The 22,193-nt window shown below is 34.2% G+C and overlaps 1 protein-coding gene across 1 annotated transcript in view; it reads right to left on the bottom strand.

The window, feature by feature from the left end:
• Positions 1-22,193, bottom strand: part of OLA1 (Obg like ATPase 1) — a 178,076-nt gene that overhangs the window by 37,369 nt on the left and 118,514 nt on the right. The window contains exons 6-7 of the mRNA XM_033231094.1: positions 17,940-18,020; positions 17,525-17,622 (exon numbers count right to left, since the gene is read on the bottom strand). Coding sequence (XP_033086985.1) covers positions 17,525-17,622; positions 17,940-18,020 — 179 coding nt within the window. The remainder of the gene's footprint in view (positions 1-17,524; positions 17,623-17,939; positions 18,021-22,193) is intronic.

The following is a 22,193-nucleotide window of genomic DNA, read 5'->3' as shown; positions in this document are numbered from 1 at the left end:
GAAAATCTCCAAAAAGAGTGATCCTAACTGCTATCAGAAGAATAGTAAGGATTCTAATGACTAGCAGTACTTTAGATAATCTATCTGTTCTGTTTGCTGATAAGTTTACTTTTCTCACGGGTTATTCTATACTAGAAGCTTAATATTAAATTAATTCTTTAAGATTGCAAGTGTATTTGATATAATTTTGGTGCTCCAATTGCAAAGGACTGTTTTTAAATGTACATTATAATATTCTTGAAGCAAAAATGAGTACGAACCTAGCCAAAAAGCCTTAACTAGTATCTTCTCTAATTTTCTGAGCATTTCAATATTTTCCATAAACAGCAACAATTAAGCTAGGTACATAGCACACACAACTATACAAGAATGAATCAAATATCTCAGTATCTCTTTTTGTTGGCTGTCAACTGCTTAACCAATACTGGTTGTTGAAAACTATCTTTATCTTTCAGCTATTAAAGTGATAATTTCTAAAAATCATTTGAGGACATATGAAAGTAATATCACTATTCCTAATCTAGTAGTTACAGTGTTTTACAGAAACAAAATTAATCTGCTTTAAAAAAATATGACAAGCAAATGGTTTTTAAAAAGAAATACACACCTGAAGTTCAAACAATCTAATTCATATTGATTCATCCCAATCTAGTAAACTTAAACCAAGTTCATTAAAAACAAAACATCTCATATATACATAAGTAAATATATTTTGTATTGTCGTTTTTTAAAGCAGTTATGAAACTACGATCATTGCAAATAATAGTCAAACCAACAATTATAAAACTTAAGCTACAGGTGCAGTACCTTTATACAAAATCCTTCATTCTTTTCATGGTAAATTACTCAATTGCATGCAAATAGATAAATGAGTTTACCTCACTGATCACAATCTAAGCAGCTAACAAAAGCAGAGCACCTGGCCGCAAACAAGTCCTTTGAAATGCAATTTAGTATTAAAGTTTGAGAAATTGCTGTTCTGCTTTCATATTACAAATCATAACCAAACTGTTTTCAGCAAGAAGTTCAGCCATTTGTGAAGAGAAAGTGATTTAGTAGATTACATAAATATCAAGAAAAGAAGTCAATAATAATGCTGCATTGTGGCCATAATCTCTGGTGTCCATAGAAAGAATTATTGTTGAACTCTTCTTATTTTAGTGTGATGCTATGCACTGGTGCATCAACTAATCACCCTCCAGAATTTCTGTGGTCATCTAAAAGGAGTCCCTGCTGAATGTTCTAATGCATCTTATTGTGAATCTTCAGCAAATAAAACTTCATGTATGAGCTCATGATGTGCTTTGCTGCTGGAAAGTCACAGACACTGTGGGAGGCTCTTTATCTTCCCAGCAGTCAGTTCTCTGAGAACATCAGTGCAGCTACTGTAGTTACCTGTAGATTACTTGTATTTTCTCACATCTGTGTCCAGCAATCTAAACCATGATGATAAAGGGTCATTAGGTTTTGAGTGAGGAAGGGGATGGACTAGACAATTTGCTCTGATAAGCTCCTTGTTGGGAGCTCCAGTTTAGAATGTGAAATGTCGGTTATGTACAGTTTTACACTAAAAGGAAAAAAGGATATCACTTTTCTGCACTAACAATTAAAAATGATGTGGTTTAATGTCTCACTCTTGTCTACTGACTTGCATTTTATTTGGGGACTTTATAATTAAAAGTATTTAAGAAAAATAATTTTCTGTTTGTAAAATGGACGTCCACGCTCTATTAGCCACAAAGAATTCAGGTACAATTACTAAGATAACTGCTGTTTGGAGCACAGCAAAGCAATTTCCCACAGTGGGACTTACAGTTCAATTTACCAGTTGGGCAAATATTTTTGTGCTCTGTAGTGGCCTAGAGAGTTAAAAGCTATAGGTAACATTCGAGTAGTGTTATACTTGGAGAAAAGTTTCTTCAATCTAAATGGATGGTTTAGATTTCAAAGCAAAGACAGTATCCTAAAAACATTTCACCAAATTAACAGGATAAATTTTAAAACCAACATAAAATATGGTTGTCACAAAAACCCTGACTGACCTCTCGTTCCCCTAAAACAGGGGCTCAGAATTTGGAACTTAACACTGTTATTTTATTTTCATATTATATTGGATCCTAAATCATTCTGATACTTAATCACATTTTGGAAGTCATCAGCTGATAAGAATATACTATATTCTTGATTAGATTTTAGAATGAGAATACTAATTGCTTAATTTCAAATGGTTTAGGATAATTGTGTCAGAATATAAAAATACAAAAATAATTTGGAGAGGGCATTCTTCAGATCTTATACACCATATAGATAGGATAAAAAAAGGAGGTGTTTCAAAGAAAGATAGAGGGGCTAAAAATATGCTCTCTAAATTTACATTCATAATTTACCTGTTTCTTTAGGTATGCTTATTGTAGTACAATATTATCTCTTTTCAAAATTACTACCTACCATCCTTTGAAAGGAAATTTTAAGAGAAAATCGTGACTGCAACAAATAAAATACTGCCTTGCCTCAAAGAACTGTTAAAATAACAAAAGTATGTGAATAAAAGCGTACAATATTTTAAAATGAAACATCAGTGATTTGGTTTTTTTGGAAATAGTTTTAAAATGGTATTCATTTAGACTGTTTGAAAGCTTTCCAATGTTGCTAGGGAAGAAAAATAAAAATACTTATTTTCAAAATTGTTTGCTAGCACTAAACACAAGCAAGCAATATTTTCCAACAGATTAAAGATAATGTAAGCATTTAAAAACTCCTGTTCTTCCTTTCAATTACATGAATTGTCTAAAAGCCTTTGATGAAAGTCTGTAAGATAGAAGATATGTCACAATTATCAATATAGAGACATTTCTTAAAATAAAAATTATCATAAAATATAACATTTTGGTAACTAACATTAACATCCAAAGGCAATATGAGAACTCAAATCCATAATAATTATTCATACACCAAACCACTGTAAACCTAAATCATTTCTGAAGACCTGAATGTGTCAAGAACTTTGACAATTATGACTGGAGCCAGGAAACTGGAGCAGTGCAGAATTTCTTATGAATTTCTCCAGTTACTTTTTATAAATGCTGTCTTGGATGACAGCTTAATGTGTACCACATGCAATATTTATTCTTCTTCAGTGTCAGACTGTCTAGCCATCCAAGGGAATACAAAGAATGTCACTTATTAGGATAAAAGCACAAGGAAGGTAATCAAGGACATATGTAACATCAGCCAATCATGCCCTATTTCAACATCCTATTCCATTCATAACAGTTCAACAATTATTTGCTTACTGATAACTTGCTTTCAGGCTGTTTGTGTTCACCATAATGGTGGTTTGCATTTATTTTGCTCTTTAGAATTGGACACTTGCTGTGCCATACGTGTTTGTCAAAACTTTATATCTTCTGTCAGAAATGGCTTAGAATATCAAATAATTTCTATTTGTCAGGAACTACTAATACAACAATCAGTAACCGTTGATGTTAATAAGGCAGTGAAATAATTATAAAACAGCAAATGCATAACTATTAAATATTTCATAGCAAAAAAATTACATGAAGTGATATACAGTAAGAAACTAGGTATTATTAGCTAAGCCACACTCACATATCTTCTTATGGCTAAGAATGTTTACTCAGCATTGTTCTTTCTTTTGTTTCTGTTTTCCAAAATTATGAAGCTGACAGACTTTCCTAATCTACTCCACTGGTCTTTAAGCTATATATGCAAAATGTCCAAGATATAGCAAGTTGCACTAAAACTTACACTTGGCCACCAATACATATTTTACTTAATAATAGATTAAAAAAAAAAGTCCCAATGCACACCATAATCATGAACTGTGTAATTGCTGAAACAATTATTTAATTATGCTTAATCAGAAAACTTTAACCAGATATGGCTTTAACAATGTATTCTAGTAACATTTAAAAGCTTTTACAAGTACTAATTTCAAGAGATCCAGACAACTAAGATGTTTGTCTTTGAATATAGGAAAGGAAACAAATGGTTGATATTCTCCATATCCTCTTTCTTGGTCTCTTTCTTTTGTCTCTATTTCAATTTGGCCTGAAGCACAGCAAGTTCTACAATGCAAGGAATATGCCATGCAAACTATTCTGTATAATTTTTCAAAATAAGACTCAGGAAGAAAAACACTTTTAAATAATAAAAGCATTATCACACATTTTTCTCTTCCAGTCCTGAAATCTGATGACAGCTAAAAAAATTTTCATTGTAGGTTTGGGGGTACATGTGAAGGTTTGTTACATAAAAACGTCACGGGTTTTTTTTGTACCTATCACCCAGGTATTAAGCTCAGTAACGGATAGTTACCCTTTCTGCTCCTCTCTCTCTTCCCACCCTCTTCCCGCAAGCAGACCCCAGTGTATATTGTTCCTTCTTTGTGTTCGTAAGTTCTCATCATTTAGCTCCCGCTTATAAGTGAGAACATCCAGTATTCAGTTTTCTATCCCTGTGTTAGTTTGCTAAGGATTTTTTTTTTTTTTTTTTTTTCTTGAGATAAAGTCTTGCTCTGGCACCTAGTCTGGAGTGTAGTGGTGCGGCTTGATCTTGGCTCACTACAATCTCTGCCTTCTGGGTTCAATCTCTGCTCACTGCAACCTCCACCTCCCGAGTTCAAATGATTCTCTCATGTTTCAGCCTCCTGATTAGCTGGGATTATAGGCATGTGCCAACATGCTTGGCTTTTAAAAATTTTTTTTATTCTTTTTTATTTTTAGTAGAGATGAGTTTTCAACATGTTGCCCAGACTGGTCTTGAATTCCTGATCTCAAGTGATGTGCCTGCCTCGGCTTCCCAAAATGCTGGTACTACGGGTGTGAGTCACCGCGCCTGGTCAATTTTTTTTGAGACAGGGTGTCACTCTGTCACCCAGGTTGGAGTACACTGGCAAAATCATAGCTTACTGCAGCCTCGAATTCCTGGGCTCAAGCAATCCTTCCACCTCAGCCTCCCACTTAGCTGGGACTACAGGTGCAGGCCATCACAATAGCCAATTTCTTTTTAATTTTTGTAGAGGCAGGATCCCACTATATTGCTCAGGCTGGTCTTGAATTCCTGGACCCAAGTGGTCTTCCCACCTCAGCCTCCTGAGTAGCTGGGACTATAGGTGCATGCCACTGTGCCTGGCTAATGTTTTTATTTTTTGTAGATGTAGGATGTACCTATATTACTTAGGCTGCTCTCAAAATCCTGGCCTCAAATGATCCTCCTGCCTCAGTCTCCCAAAGCACTAAGATTATAGGAGTGAGCCACTGCACTTCGCCTAATTGCAACGTTTTATATAAGCAGGACTCAAGTTAGTTAAGAGAGTTTATTATGTAATGACAACTGCCAGGAACTAGCCAATTAACTATCAATCTCTCTGTGTTCATACACATACATATGCTTTTCTCTTAGAATTATGAAAATTAAATAAATTATATTTCAAGTCAAACAGATCTGACACAGAATAATTTCTGTCACAGGATAATTTCATTTAATATATGTAACATATTTTATTTAATTCTCATAATTCTATAAAAAAATAATTACTCTCTCTGACAGGTGAGGAAACCAAGGGCTATAAGGCAACCAATCAACCAATCTTGAGTCATGCTTATACAAAATATTGCAATTATGTTTGCTCTCCGATAGGTATACATTTCTGTGTAATTTTCACTAGGATACAAACAACATAAAAAACTCTATCTACTTTTCTTGCATGAAAAGCATGGTATAAATGCATAAAATGTTTTATACGTTCTCTCACGAATTTGAGCTAAAATAAGTTTCCAAAATATTTAACTAGGTTTCTTACTTCATTTCTCTGAGCCTTGGGTTCTTGTTAGTAAATGGATAGAAATTTGCCTTCCAAGGTTGTTATGGGGATTAAACGAAATGATAGAACATATGTAAACACCCCAAAATCCAGCATATAATAGATCCTCAACAAGTGGTAGTTATTAGTTTTGCCCGACTTGGATGTATAGGAACATATACGTATACATATACATATATAATGTTCATTGTATTGCTATGCAGTAATATAGTACTAAACCAGAACATTATACAAATCATCCATTTGTATTTCAGCTACTAAAGGAGATAAGTACAAACACACACACTCTCACACTCTTCCCTACTCCCAAAGTAGTTCTCAAAAACAAATCCAAGTTAGTGAAAATGTAAAGAAACAGAATAAATCAGTACCTGGTTAAAAACAAACACACAAATAAAACAAGTGGTTGAAGTAGCAATGATATGTATTTTCAACCTAAAAATATATAAACTGTTTTATGTACTGTTCCTACAATGGCTATTAAATTGGAAAATAGTATTTTGAGATAAGTCCATAAAATTAAAGATACAATTTTAGGTATCTTTGTAAATATTTTTTTAAAAAATATTACTCTCAGTTGGCATTTTCTAATTAGGTTATAATGAATTTTTAGTCTCAAATTTTATAGTGCATGAACTAACAACAAAACCTTACCTAAATGAAATTCACAGTAATAGGAAATGTGACTAGTATATGACATATTTCTCAGGCCTTGTCTACCTTTCCAGCATCACCAATGCCCCAGTGCTGAGATACCGTAGCTTCGTAGTTAGTGAGGAAAATGAGCTCCCCAGATGAACTGCTTACATTTGAATGTCGGCACCACTGACTGGTTATGTAACTTTGGCCAAGTTCCTTAATCTCTCCATACTTGCCTTTCATTTCCTTAAAATGTGGGTAATAATGGCACCTACTTTATAAGCTTGTTGGGAATCTTAAATATAACTGGCATAAAGTCAAGTATGAAGTGTTGACTGAATGACGACTACTACAAAGACAACATCAGGCATACAAATTATCTGCCATTACTCTACCTCGTAGTGCTGTGGTTTCAGTGCAGCCCCCCAAGGTTCATGTGTTAGGAAGCTTAATCCCCCAATGCAATGGGATTGGGAGGTGGGGCCTTTAAGAGGTGGCTGGGTCATGAGGGCTAACCCCTTATGAAGCGATTAATGCTGTAATTATGGGAGTAAGGAGTGGACATCTGATAAAGAGAATGACTTTGACCCACTTTGCTCTCTGTCTCCCATTTGTTTCTGCCTTCTGCTCTTCTGCCATGGGATGACCCTTAGAAGATGCCAGTGACACTCTCAGGCTTCCTGGGCTCCAGAACCATGAATCAAATAAACTTTTCTTCTTTATAAATTACCTAGTCTGTGGTATCTGTTACAGCAGCAGGAAACACACTAACACACATAATATTCTCTCATTTCCCTATTTATTTAACATCAACTCCCTCACCCCATCAGTGAAGAATTATTATTATCATTACTATTTTTGAGATGGAGTTTCACTCTTGTTGCCCAGGCTGGAGTGCAATGGCATAATCTTGACTCACTGAAACCTCCGCCTCCCAGGCTCAAGCGATTCTCCTGCTTCAACCTCCCGAGTTGCTGGGATTACAGGTGCCCACCACCAACCCCGGCTAATTTTTTTATTTTTTTAAGTAGAAATGGGGTTTCAGTATGTTGGTCAGGTTGGTCTTGAATCCTGACTTCAGGTGATCCACCCTCCTCGACCTCCCAAAGTGCTGGGATTACAGGCATAAGCCACTGAGCCCAGCTGAAGAATTATTTTTAACAAATTATGGTTTGCTATAGAAGAAAAAGTTAAATTCTGTTTATCATATCAATATATAAAAACCAATTTGTGGTTACAGGTATGTTTTTGGGGGTTTACTCTGTACCACTATTTTAGACTTGGCAATTTCATATAATTTAAAATTTCGGTTTCAATAGGAGCCATTGTATTTTCTCCACCAAAATTTTTATATATGATATTGTTTAAAAATGCAAGCTAAGGTGGGTACTAAAATACATTGCTGTTGCCTCTTAACAATCAGTTATTAAATAGTTGTCTTATAAAATTACAAGACAAGGCAAAAACATCAGCAGCAAATGCTTATTATCCTAAAAAAAACTCACACATAAATGTCGTCTTGAGAATTGTTCTTTTTAACTAAAATCCTAATTTAGTCCATTAACTAAACAATTGGAAGGAGATTAAACTTTCCGAGATAAAACATAGCAAAATGCTAAAGTTGCTAATATGATATTTTCAAAGATTTCTGGAGATTCACAAACATATCTTGTACTGTCAGTTAGCTGTCAGTCATCCTGTGTGGAGCAGTCGCATTCAGGTCAAATGGATCTATTTCTACCACTTACCTGCTCTAAGAACTTGGGCATGTTTTATAATCTTTCCAACTGCCTGCCCTATCTGTAAAATGGGCATGGTAATATCTGCTTGATAAGTATAATATCATACATCTCAGCAATTTCCAAGCTCAGAATGCCCATCACATAGCAGGAACTCAGTAATAAGTAATGGTTTGCTATGTATATCTTTTAGTTTGGTATAAGAAAAGCTAAATCAATTATATTAAATGAAGGAAGGGGGAAAGCAGGACATACAAAAGAAAAAAGACAAAACTTAAAAGTCATGTTTGAAAAGTGCTAGTGACCTTCATGTCCGACATCCACATATGCTCCTGGGGAAAATCTTTGAAAATTTCATTTAAAACGCTAAAAATGATTACCAATGAACAGATGCTATTTGATCTTTTCCTTTTAAATTTCAAAATGGATTAAATCCAACAACATTTTTCACAGTCCATAATATATTCTTTTAAAATAATCTCTAAGGAAAATGCTGATTATCACAGGAATACTGATGACTACCCCTTGATTTCAATGACAAATATTTGAAGTACTGAAAAGGCACTGCTAAATCTTTGCTAATGGAAAGACGAAGCTTATTTCTCTCTACGTTGGAGTAACCCATTCCTAAACTAATATGCAGAACTCTTATTCCAATGAAGCAAATGCTTCATTTTGGCCAGGTACAGTGGTTCACACCTGTAATCTCAGCACTTTAAAAGGCCAAGGCAAGTGGATCACTTGAGCCAAGGAATTCTAGACCAGCCTGGGCCACATGTGAAACCCTGACTCTTACAAAAAATACAAAAATTAGCCAGGTGTGGTGGCCCGTGCCCATCAGGGAGGTCCAGACTGCAATGAGCTGTGATTGCACCACTGCACTCCAGCCTGGGCAACAGAGTGAGACCCTGTCTCTGAAAAAAAAAAAAAAAAAAAGGAAAAAAATGCTTCATTTTAGTAAACATTAAATTCAAGGCCAATGTAATAGTGTAATGAGGGCCATCTCAGAATTTGAGGATCAAATGAAAGAAAAAAGCTGAAACACCTTAAGGCTCTAGACAAATGTTGGCTGCTGTTATTTCTAAATAAAGTTCAATCTATTTCTTTGAAGTTGTACATTGAGGGGCTTTTAAAAAGTGCTTCATAATTGGTAGCATGAATCAGCAAGTCACTAGACAAGCATGGAAAAGGAAAGATGAAATTTGAAATAAATTGCAATTATTACTTTAAAGGCTGTTTAAAACACTTAGCAATCGAAAATATTTCTGGACTATAAGAAATCAATTAAAGCAAACTAGAAAATACATGATGGTTATTCTTAAAACCCAAATAAAATTTTAGAACACATTTAGAACATGTTTAAAATCTGTTTCAATGGAATGTACTTAAATAAAAATACGTAAGTTATTTTCAAGTGGCTGGCTGTCTTCACATTTTATTCCTTTTTGATGGCCCATTACGCTCTACATCAACTGTAGACCCGTTTCCTTCTCTAACTTCTACTCCTATAACTCGTATTCTGTTTTATTTCATCTAGCTACTTCACAGCCTTTGTACTTGCAGTTTCCTCTCCATGGACTGAGCTTTCCGTGGATTCTCTCATGGCATGTATCCTTATTTCATAAGGTCTTCCCCAGCCACCCTAACTAAAACAGTTCCCTCTTACTCTGCTTTGTTTTTATTCATGGTCCTAATCATTCCCTGCATTATATTAAATGTCTGTTTGTTGGATGGCTATTGCTACATGAGACTGTAAGTCCTGCAGGAGAAAGGGCTTTTTCTGTTCACCACCTAAGATAATACAGGACACACAGAAAGGCTTAATAATTCTTAATAATTATTTGCTTAAAAAGGAAAAAGAAAACAGTATCCACCTCCTCAATGAGCTCACAGTCTTCAAAAGGAACATAAATTTGAAATTTGCATTTATAATGACAGTTTTTTACCAAGTTTTGCTTTTCTTGATGTAAAGCATTAAAAGGACAGACTGCACAGCAACGTGCAGTCCCAGCCTTATATAAATAGAAATATATGCAAAGTTCATAAGCCAGTTATTTTAGAACACATTTTTAAAAAGCAGAATTTTAAAACTGGTGGTAAAAATGGTCACAGATACCAAAATATTTCTCAAATTGTTCTATTTCTACTACATTGTGAATTAAATAGGCTTCTGAGGGTGAGTCTCACAATCTAATGTTTTTGATGGGAAATGCTTTCTAGGTCAATTTAGAATAAAGGAATGTAATAGTTTAAGTAATGTTACTGATCTCAAATATAGATATGCCAATTCACTTTGCTCTTATTCTAGCCAAAGCAACAGCTACCCACTACGAGGAAAGGTGGGAAGAAACATGGTGAGATGCAGAAAAGGCTTACTTTCAAGGGCCTGAGATATGGAAGAGGGAATGAGAGTAGGAAAAAAGACCAGGTCTTATCTATAACCCAGTCCAGAAAAGTTGCTTTTAAATTGGGCTGCAACCTCAGGAATGCTCTGTACACAATTAGGAAAAATTACCATGACAAACCTAGATATTTGCATGGGCATCTTTTCTTTGTGAATTCATTACACTTCATTAAAATCATAAAATTCTAGTCCTAGAAGGGAACCTTAAAGATGATCTTTAATTCTTCACTAACTTTCACTGCCTCACCTCCAACATACAAACATTCATACTCAGAGAGACTGAGATATAGGAAATTACAATGAAACTGTTTTAAAAGGTTTTAAAAATAATAAACAACTTTAAAAAAAAAATCATGCTACTGTAGGCTGGGCGCAGTGGCTCACGCCTGTAATCCCAGTACTTTGGGAGGCCGAGGCAGGCGGATCACCTGAGGTCAGGAGTTCAAGACCAGCTTCAACATGGAGAAACCCGGTCTCTACTAAAAATACAAAATCAGCCAGGCATGGTGGTGCATGCCTATAATCCCAGCTACTGGGTTATAGAGGCTGAGGCAGGAGAACTGTGTGAACCTGGGAGGTGGAGGCTGCAGTGAGCCAAGATCACGCTATTGCACTCCAGCCTCAGCAACAAGAGCGAAACTCCATCAAAAAAAAAAAAAAAAAAAAAATCATGCTACTGTAACATGATTTTACATAAAGACTGTACATATTGTAACAATATAAACAAAGAATATTTACTCTAATGGAAGCCTCTAAGCTGCAAATGGTGAAGTTATAGGGCCCAACCTGAACGAGGGGATGGGGTTGCACAGAACATGGCAGTGATATCATGGAAGTCTCACTGCTATATTTATACATGTGATACATTTTGTTCCTTAATCCAGGTAACAGAAATAAAAACCAAGGTAATGTATCCAAAAGATGCATTCACAAGGCCAAACAAGTCCTTTTTCTATTACTGAATACTTTTTGAGCTATAACTAAATTTGGGAAACACTGTTTACACAGAACACATTTTATATGAACAATCTCAATGAATTATCTTCTACATGAAAGGCTAAGTAATTTAAATGGCCAAGTTCAAAGAGCTAGTTATGGTAGCAAATAAAGACCAAAGCACTTGTATTTCAAATTCTAAAGTAGTATTCTTCTTAACACACCAAACTCCTTGATAGCATCTACTCCCTAGGTTACAAATAGCCCATATTCTCCAGTTTTTTAGGATTCATTTTCCTTATAGAAACAATATTATTAATAGTACCTAACATTTTGGGCTAGCCTTCAAGTCTATTTAGCTCATCAGATAAACTACAACATTAAGTCCAAAGGTAGTTGCTGTGCCTGGGGAACATGCTGCACAGGAGAAAAGGGTAGAGACAAATAATGCTCTTCCTCCTATCCTGCACAAGCAGGACGTATTAGGCTGTAAAACATTGACATTGTTCACCTTTCCTTTTCTCCACCCTTCTCCCAGGAAAACCTGTTATTCAAATCCTACAAACTGTCTTGAGCCTCCATTCTAAATCCTTCCCAAGGTCCTGCCCGGTATCTCCCACTCCCAACAGTCCTAAGATTTCTGAGCTTCAAAATTCTCCTCTACCGTCTTCACCAACTACTAAACTCCTGTATTAGTCCATTCTCACACTGCTATAAAGAACTACCTGAGACTGGGTAATTGATAAAGAAAAAGATCTAATTAGCTCACGGTTCTGCAGGCCGTGAGGCATTGGTTGGAGAATACACATTCTAATTACGGCAAAGGTAAAGAGGAAGCAGGCACGGCCAGAGAAGGAGGAAGAGAGCAAAGGTGTAGGTGCTACACACTTTTAATCAACCAGATCTCATGAGAACTCACTCATTATCATGAGGAACAGCAAGAAGGAAATCCACCCCTGCAATCCAGTAGTCTCCTACCAGGCCCCTCCGTCAACACTGGGGATTATAATTCAACATGAGATTCGGGCGGGGACACAAATCCAAACCATATCAACTCTGGTTGTAAGAGTGTAGCTCATCCCAACTCAGAGTCTTGGTAACAAAACATGACTCAGAGATCCTTAATCTCTAGTACAGCTTTTTAAGAGGATTGCTTTTGAATTATTCAACAAAGTGAGTAGGGTAGGGAAGCAAAGAAATTCTTTGTGCAGATGAATCATTTGTAATTTGAAGAACATTGTATAGCTATAAACCAAACTTTATATTTCATTTCCTAGATCATTGATGTGTGTACATGTATAGGGAATATATATTTTAATTTCACATGACAGAATCCTAAGGAACACTTATTTTTTAAAAAGTTCTTATAAACCTTTTAATCTGTGGAAGCTAGAAACAATTTTATAAAACTTTTCCTATTTATGTGGAGTGAAATTCTTCAGCTAGTTTGAAAAAGATGAAAGTCCTGACATATTTGATAAATTACATCACTCACAAATCGGTAAGTCAGCAGATGGTGCTAATAAGATTACAACGGGCACTCCCAAATGTATCACTTTCTTAAATTCAGTGAACCATCTGGCAAACAGAAATCATTGGCTATAAATAGTATTGCAAAAAACACAAACAGGCCAAGGGAAATTCCTAATATGCATAGGGTCAGTAGCATTATGTTCATATAAAAAAAATGCTTTCGTATATAATTATCTCTTTCATAAGAAATCTGAAGTGCACTACTGCACTGTTACCTCTTGCTAAGAATAAGAAATTGTCGAAAGAATATTCAAAACCCATTTAATGAAAACCAAACAGGAATTCACAAATATTACTACATGTAAAAATATATTCAAATGCAAAAGTATATTTGATCAAAAAAAGAAAAAAAAAAGATTCCTGAATGGGCAAAGGTTTTTCCCCATCCCCACTTCTTTCAGCCTTCCATCTCCTGTAATAAAAAGACCATTTTTCTTTACCATATTCTTTTTAACTCTAAAGATTCTGATCAGAGAAAGAAATAATTCCACAAAATTCATTCACCAAAAATTATTTGAAATCCTAATTCATAGTATAAATAATACTGTTAATAATAAGCTTTATCATAATACAAAGTAATCTTTCCAAAGCAGAATGTCTGTGTTGTATTTCTAGCTTAACTGATCTTGTCAGAAACTGATGACCTCCTACAATAGTTCTACAGAAACACAGAAATCGTTTTTTATATTTATATGCATATATGTGTGTATATGTATGCACACATACAAAAACAGAAAATTGTGTGTCAAAAATATACACACTTCCACCTACATATATACTTGCTGAGATATAGTAGCTATAATTTCTATAGGCAGCTCAGGAAATCAAGAAAATATATTTATTCCATGATTCCCCCCGAACCAAGCACATAATGTATAGTATCCCCAAACTATTTTTAGTTGTTGTATACAAATTATGTGGAAAACTAATGAACACACAAAGATGGGAAAGGGGAAGGAACTGAATCATAGTATAATAAGAATTAATAATAAAACGTTTTTCTACTTAAAATGCGTTTAGTGAACTTGACACATTGCCCTTCATTATAAAACAGCTTAAAAGACTTTCCAAGTATTTGTCTACCTATCTTGAATCAATTTCATCACTCAGATTAATTGACTCACATAATATTACCCAAAAGGTAATACTAAATGACTACAAGCCTACCAGGGCATATGAAAATGTGTGTAGAACACACACACAAACACACACACACACACACAGTCTGCATATCTAGAAGTTTAGTTATATTTTCCAGTTGAACATAAATATGTACTATAATAAATAATAAAATATAATTATCCTTTATTAACAGTTTCAAGAAAGGTAGGATCACAAAAATGAAACATAATTGATAGCTGGTAGGTTTAAAAAAAATCTAAAATTAGTTTTTTCTACTGATTTCATAATTGGATGGCATACTCTACTAACAGAGCAGCAAGGGTGCAAAGATTGAAATTTAAACCCCTAATTAAGCAGTAGTTTGACAGTTCTAATGTCCTGTACCTGCTTGACACCATGACTCAGTAAGCAATCTCAAATGAAAATTAATACCGCGTATAGTATTAGTTATAAGTAACAGCTGATCGTGTTTAGAAAATGAAAACCTTGAGCGTTCAAAAATGCTTGTGCTCACCAAAAACAACAAAAACTTCTATATAGTTTGATTCATTCAAGAAACAGCAATTTGTAATAATAAAAAATGGTTTATGGATTCACTTACAATATCTTGATTACTGTCATTTGCTCATAACACAACTGCAACCAACCCGGCTGCCATGTCAGCTACTCTTCAGGGGCTAGGTCTTTAATCATAAATCAATGAAATGACTAATTCAACACTGTTAAAACTAGTGAGTAGATGCTTGGAGCCATTCTAGTTTTTGCATCTTACAAAAGGTCAATACAGCTACTCAATATCACAATAGACCTATCTTTCAAAACGCTTCCTTCTTCTCTAGGGTTGAAAAATAACACATTACCATTTACATTTAGGTAACTTCAGTAACTAAAGTGTTCAATACTTCTGAAATGGTGACCTGCTAAAATAACAACAGTTTTAGTCTTCCTCTTGTGGCCAAAGTCACAAACTTCTCCTCACCTCTTTCTTGATGGTTTAAAATAGTTTTCCAGATCTAAAAGACCCATGAAAATATTTATTACTATTTCCTGCATCAGTCTTATTTGCTATAGTAACACTACATGTTAATCTTAAAAAACAAAAACTTTTTCTTTTGCTAAAGAAGTAACTAATAATGCAAATGGAGCTTAGATGTAAACATTATCAAAAAACAAGATGCTAACACAATTAAAAGGATTTAGTAGTTAAAATGGATTTTAACTATTTACATCTGCTGTCAGTGTTATAAATGATGAAAACCTAGTGGTCATATCCTTCATAATAAAAATTTATTCTACACTTTAATACAAAGGCTATGTTGCATAAACAGAGGATTTAAAGCTGTAGCAGAGTGGCTGAATGAAAGGAAAATGGCAATCTTTCTGGCTCCAGTAGATGCCATTCCCTATCACACAATATTTCCCACTCATAAATACATGACAAATACTTCCTCAATCATTTTTTACGAGCAGGGATGCACAGGGGGTAGTCAATGGCTAGCTTGAGGGAAAATAGGAACAGCAGGCGGCAGAAACTGTACAGAAAATGGCTATGTGGTAAATTCTCTTCTGGAACATCACTCAGTTACCCAGTCTTTGATCTTTCAGCTACAATTACACTAACTTCCACAAGATCTGGATCCCTCCCAACCCTCCCCCCAAAACATATGCACACCAACCCCAAACCAGATCATTAGTTATACCTAAAACCTGTTAAGATTTGGTTTTATAAAACAGGATCATTCATACCTCTACATTATTATAAATTAAAATTTGCTGTTTAGACAAGAGTTTACTTTCAATTGGCTATAACCATATCATCATCACAACTGGTCTCACAAAAAACATGGGGTGTCTGGCGACAGCTAAATCACAGACTGGCGTCTCCTAAGCAGTCTGTCTACCATTAGGGTCTGGGAAATGGTATTTACTATACAATTAGAGCCAGGGAGTTCTACCTGTAATCATCCAAATACAGGTGTGAGAAGCCCCTTTGGGCAAGGAAACTGACTCATCCCTTTTCATGTAAACTTTGATGTCTGTATTGTTTCACAGAGCCACAGGAAACCTTACCATTCATACCACAATGAGAAGATTTATTAACTGAGGTCAAGTAATAAATTTTAAAATTCATTCCTAAAGGTAACAATTTTTAACACAATCATCACATTTATAAGAATTTGAAAGGCAACAGAACTGATTAAAGTTAATTACCCGATGGAGGACACTGACCAGCCTGAATGAAATCTTTAAGTTAAATTTATGCTTTTTAGAACATTGCCAATAAAGAGGCTAAATTCAGCTTCTATCAGGAACACAAAATGTCTTATAGTAATATTAACAGGGCATTTTTAGTTGCAGTAATTTCACAGAATTTATTCTAATGATTTATTGGAGTTAACCATCTGACATTAATTATTGTTTTGGCTTCCAGTCTATGAATGTTTATTTTTCAGTTTAAAGCCTTCTCACTCTTTGATATCATATGGAAATGAGAATTTTTAATGGAAAATTGAAACCATGTGCATCTAAGTACTTAATGAAGTACAGGGAGAAACAGACAATATATTTTAGGAGAATTCAGATATTTTGCTTTGGATAGTTTTGATTTGTTTGTTTGACTCAATAGTATAAAATACTTAGAGTCCAGTGAGGCAAGTCAAAGTGAGTGGTATGCCAAATGTGGACATGCCCACACGTACATGAACACATAATTTTCTGAAGTTATTAGTGACAGCAACAAATCTTGTACATTTTAGTTACATGCCAAAAATGACAATCAATACATGAATGAACAGTTTTTACCTAGATGTACTTTTAAAGCATTTGAAACAGGTAGTGGTCTTTCCCCACACACAGCCTTTTTTTTTTTTTTTTAAAGCATTCAATCTGGATTTTAAAATTCATGCCCAGCTACAACCCCAAGTGGGTATTTTAAAGTCACTTATAATATCAACACAGCTAGAAATTCCTAATGTAAGAAGTTTTATTGTTGTGACTACATTTATTCCCATTTTGCAATGGAAATAAATAATAATGTCTAATAAACCTACATTTGATAAGTAAACATATAATTCAATAGTGCTTAATTTAATTCAGGTTTTCTTAAGTTCTCTAACTATAAATCAATTAGAAGACTCATCTGTGAAGGTAAATACCAAGCAAAGCTTTCTTATTCATTTTAAACTTTTTAATAATAAGGACAAAAATATTAAAATTAAACATTGCAGTTAAGTACATATATATGGGTGTGTATTTGTGTGTGTACAGAGATGATGCATCTGGGTATATATGGTGAGGAAAACTTACCATTTGTTTTTCTTTCTAATGTAGTCTTTTTCAGAAAGATTAACCAAGTAGACCATTGGTTTTGAAGTCAAAAATAAGTGTTTATTCAACACTTCAATCTAAAGTGGGAGATGGAGAAAGAATCCCTTTTAAAAGTTTAGTAAATATGGAGTAAATCACGGAAGAATTTGAAAGTAAACATCCTTTAAAACAAGTAGGCATTTTCATTTTTATAATTCTTGTTTCCAAAAGATTAGTGGTTATGAAATATCACGAATGGGGGAAAAGAAAAAAATAACAAGCCCAGGAATAAGCAGTCACTGACAGAAATAAAAGTTTAGATATAATGGAAAGTGTAAAATAATGACAACTCTAATTTGTTCCCTAGCAAATCAAAGTAAAGGCAGTAAGAGATGGCATGATATTTATAACTTACCTCTTTGTCATTCCAATCATGATAGAAGCGAACAGGTTTCTTTTGATCTATAACCCAGGATTTTACTTTGCACATTATATCCTACACATGATTGAGAAAAAAGTAAATATATATGAATAACTAAGCATTTAGATACTAGATATTAACATAAAAAGTTTTCAAATTTTCAAAATAAAAATAGATTGTTCTAATGAAAGGGGGCTAGGTCACACAAATAATTATTTTCAATATCTCACTTAAAAACCAAATACGAATAAAACGATGTTGCATTAAATTTTTAATGTATAAAATGGATAATATTAGCAAAAATTTGTAACAGCCTGAAAAATGTCAATTCAATTACATCAAAGACTAAATACAAGAGTTAATACCATTTCAATATTACCTAGTGATGCCATATAGAAGACAAACATGCTATTAGAAAATGGAGTGAGGGAATATACTGAAGAAAGACTAAATTATATTTTTCTCTTAAGAAGAAAAACAAACAAGACAAAATTGAGCCTATTATCGATGATCCAGCCTCCAAAATATTAAATCAACTGACCAAATCCCTTTTTATTTTAAATTAATTTTTTGCCAACACCTTCTCCCTGACCACTTCTCCTGCAGCCGCACCCCTGATACCCTCAACTCCCCCACCGCCCCCCCAACCTGCCAAAGCCTCCATTACACAATGGCAAGAGCCCTGCACTGGTGACCTCCAACCAGCTGCATTCACTTTCAGAACATCTCTCTCTGCTGGAAATCTAAAGGCCTTTTAGTTAGCAAGCTAGTGTGCATTCAGAAGGAGTAACTGCAGGAAGAGCCCAATGTGCTTTGTTTCTCTGGCCTTTCTTCACAGAAAGATTAATCATCTGTGAAATGGAAACGGCAAACAGCAAGTGACACAAACTGAACCCTTCAAGCCTTTCCTCATCAGTTTTGTGGTTCTGAATCTAAAAGCTGCGTGTGGCAAGGTTCTCCTTACAGGCAGGTGTTAATAAAAGGCTCTCGGGTCTGAAAGGTCAAATTTAGCTCTTCCAGAAGAAGTGCATTTGAGAGTCATCTGGGTTTTTGTTGTTGTTGTTATTAAAGATAATTTATGGATATGTTTTAAATATGCATTTCTCAAAATTTATTGTAACACAATTATTAGTAATCAATTTCCTGGATTTTTATCGATGTACTTTACCATAATCAGTTATTCTTCTTTAAATATCCATTTGTATAAATTATCTCAATATTTAGTATACCTTCCTTCCAAATCTTGCTGTTACCAACAGGAAAAATAAGGAAAAAGCCTTATATCCTTAGATCCTGATTTGAAACCCTCCAGGCAAAGGACTTCCCACAGATTTTAACAAGGAAGGGGCAAGCTGAAAACTTTTAATGAAATCTAACATGTTCTGCTTAAGAATAATCACTTTTACTCTTCTATAACTGAATTTCACTCATAAATGTTTAAAAGTGGCTAATGTAACACCATTTCCTACAAGGAGAAGATCAAAGTGCTATATTACAAATGCATTATGATTAAAAAAGCCCTGTGCAGCCTTGCTATTAACTGTTCTTTAAACCCTAAAAGGCTTCCCATAGATCTCACTTGGCACTGCATATACAACCTTTGACAAGTAATGTAGACCATTTTTATTCATTGCCTAAAATTGTAGGCAATTATGTGCGTCACACTGGCCACCTGCAAATTCTGAATGCCTGCTCTAGTTGTCAGTGCAAAAAACTAATGTCGGAGGGGATTAATCTAGGGGGAGAGAGTCCTCTTTAATGGCTCCAGCAGGTGAAATGGCCCAGCTGGTTACTATGATGAGTGGCCAGAACAGCTTATGTAGAGACACGCAACAAGATTATACAAAAGAAAGAAAAAACAGTGGTACCATCTTATATTTGGTTCCATTAGTTTTTTCAATTAAAGAAAGAAAACAGACAAAAGAAAGTCAAACAAAAAATAGGGGAAGAAATTAAATTTTAATCATATAAAAAGTATAAAATACTTCTGTAACTCTAAACATTTTTACAAAACCTAAGAGCCTCAATAAGTGCTGATTACTAGTGAAGGAATTTCCGTATTTCTCTTTCATTTTAAATTAACTAGACCAGTACTTCAGATATAGAAATCTTATCACAAAAGCATTTTAGCATTAGTTTGCTTTTTCTCACATTACAAATTATATTACAAATTAGGAGCACTCAAAAAATTTTTTGCAGTCAAGTTTTAATTAAATAGAATTCACTTATAATCAAAGTTCTTGAACAGCACAGTATTCCTTAAAGCCACATTCAAATATTTTTAGAGAAATTTATATATTATAACCTAGTTTTTGAACAGTTGAAATAAAAATATTTTGTACTCAGTGCTCTCTTAATTATTCCCACAAAAGATTTAATAGCCAAGAAAAGACAACTTAGATTTATTAAGCAATGTCAGTGTTATTTCAGACAAATAAAAAACAGATTGCCTTTCAGATAAGATTATCTTATATAAATGATCAGTATATGGTATAGTTTCAATATGCTCTTTTTCTTACATAAAGTAAAAATAAATTCTAATTTTAGCAAAAAATTAAAAGATGTTATATTCCTTATCTGAAAAACTTCTAAACAGATGAAAGAAAACATTTGGGCTTGTTTGGATATAACGCTTAATGGTTGATTGAATTTATTTCCTTATGTTCATATGTATAAATACATATATAAATAATGATGATTAGAAGAATAAAAGGTTCCAGTTGACTGAACTTGGTTAACTGGAAAAAAAAAAACTGAATAACCAATGCATTTAGAAGTTGCCTTAGGTTCCATATTTCTTTACTATCATTATCTAGAAATACAGATGTAGGGGCACTAAATTGGGCTGTTTTGATAACTTTAACAAATCCTTCATTTTCAAAATAAATTCTGTACATTATAGAAATACAAAAAAATTCCTGATCATTTGAACTTTTTGGTTAGATTGTAGTTACATGAGTGGACTAATTCAAGAGGTAACAGTATAATGCTTAAACGTGGGAATAAATCCTAGCCACTTACCAGGTCTGTGGCCTACTTCATTGATAAAATGCAGAGGATGAGATCTACCTCCTGCGGGTTGTTGTGAAGATTAAAAGAGATAATGCATATAGTGTTTAGCACAGTTCTTGGCACAGAACTGTTGTTGTTGTCATGATAGATGAAAGATTAAATCCCAGTGATCTACAAAATGGCAATATGTTCTGTTGGGTGCTCCTTTGAAGCGTATGTACACTTTTCCATCTGCATAATTTGTTCACTAGTCCTTTTCTTCAAATTTCTGAGTTACTAAAAATACTGGCTTTTTTCATGAACTCTCAAGTCAGGCTTCTAATCTTAACATTCTGCAAGAACTAGCTTTTGCTAAACGACTATCATTTAACTGCAAAAAAACCCAAACTCACCTTTAATACCTCACTATTCTGCTTTGACTCTTCTTACTCAGAGCTTCACATTTAAAATTACAAATGCTCTATTTTCTTGATACATTTTATTATTGTTATTGTTAACAGCAACTGTAATGTATTTAGACTTAGAGCATCATGTGTGACTTGCCTAAATTCCCATAGCTAGTAAGTGGCAGAGATGAGATTCAAATTCTGGTCTAAGTGACTTGAAAGTTCATGTTCTGTTCCATATCCTGGCATATTTGTCTTCCTTACTACTTTTATAATTGTTCCTTGTTTAGCCTAGACATCCCCCAAGGTTGTTATTCAAAATCCTCATTCTCATTCAGGCTATCAGAGAAATTCAATATTCTTATTTTTATTATTTGGGTACAATAGCTGATCATTAATCCATGTATCACAAAAATAGTAATTTTTCTTTGCAGACAATTACATAATAATCCAGTCATTTATTAGATATTCCTAAAATACGAGACTTCTATATCTTGGTATCTTCAGTTCTCATAGCAGGAATTATTAACCTATGATCCATAAATAGATTTCACCCCAAAACTGCACATAAAGTTCCGTTTATGTCCCTTTGAGGGAAGATGGCACATAACTTTCACATGCTTTTAAAAGGGATCCATAATCCAAAAATCCAAGAACCATGGCTGTTAGTGACTCTGATGGCACTACTCAAATGCCCCAACAACAGCCAATTAAGTAAATGTTCTAGGTCCAGGGACTCCCAGACCAGAGGTTGAGACACTGACCTAAAACTTGCTTTAGCCAGACCCTGCACTGAAAATTTCTCTATCCTGTCCAATACTATACTGATAAAAATTCTACCTTTTATAAT

The sequence above is a fragment of the Trachypithecus francoisi genome, unplaced genomic scaffold (assembly GCF_009764315.1).
Source record: "Trachypithecus francoisi isolate TF-2019V2 unplaced genomic scaffold, Tfra_2.0 Lachesis_group13, whole genome shotgun sequence".
NCBI classification, from domain to species: Eukaryota; Metazoa; Chordata; class Mammalia; order Primates; family Cercopithecidae; genus Trachypithecus; species Trachypithecus francoisi.
Note: the sequence above shows the minus strand (reverse complement) of the source record. Positions and strands in the feature narration are given on the sequence as shown.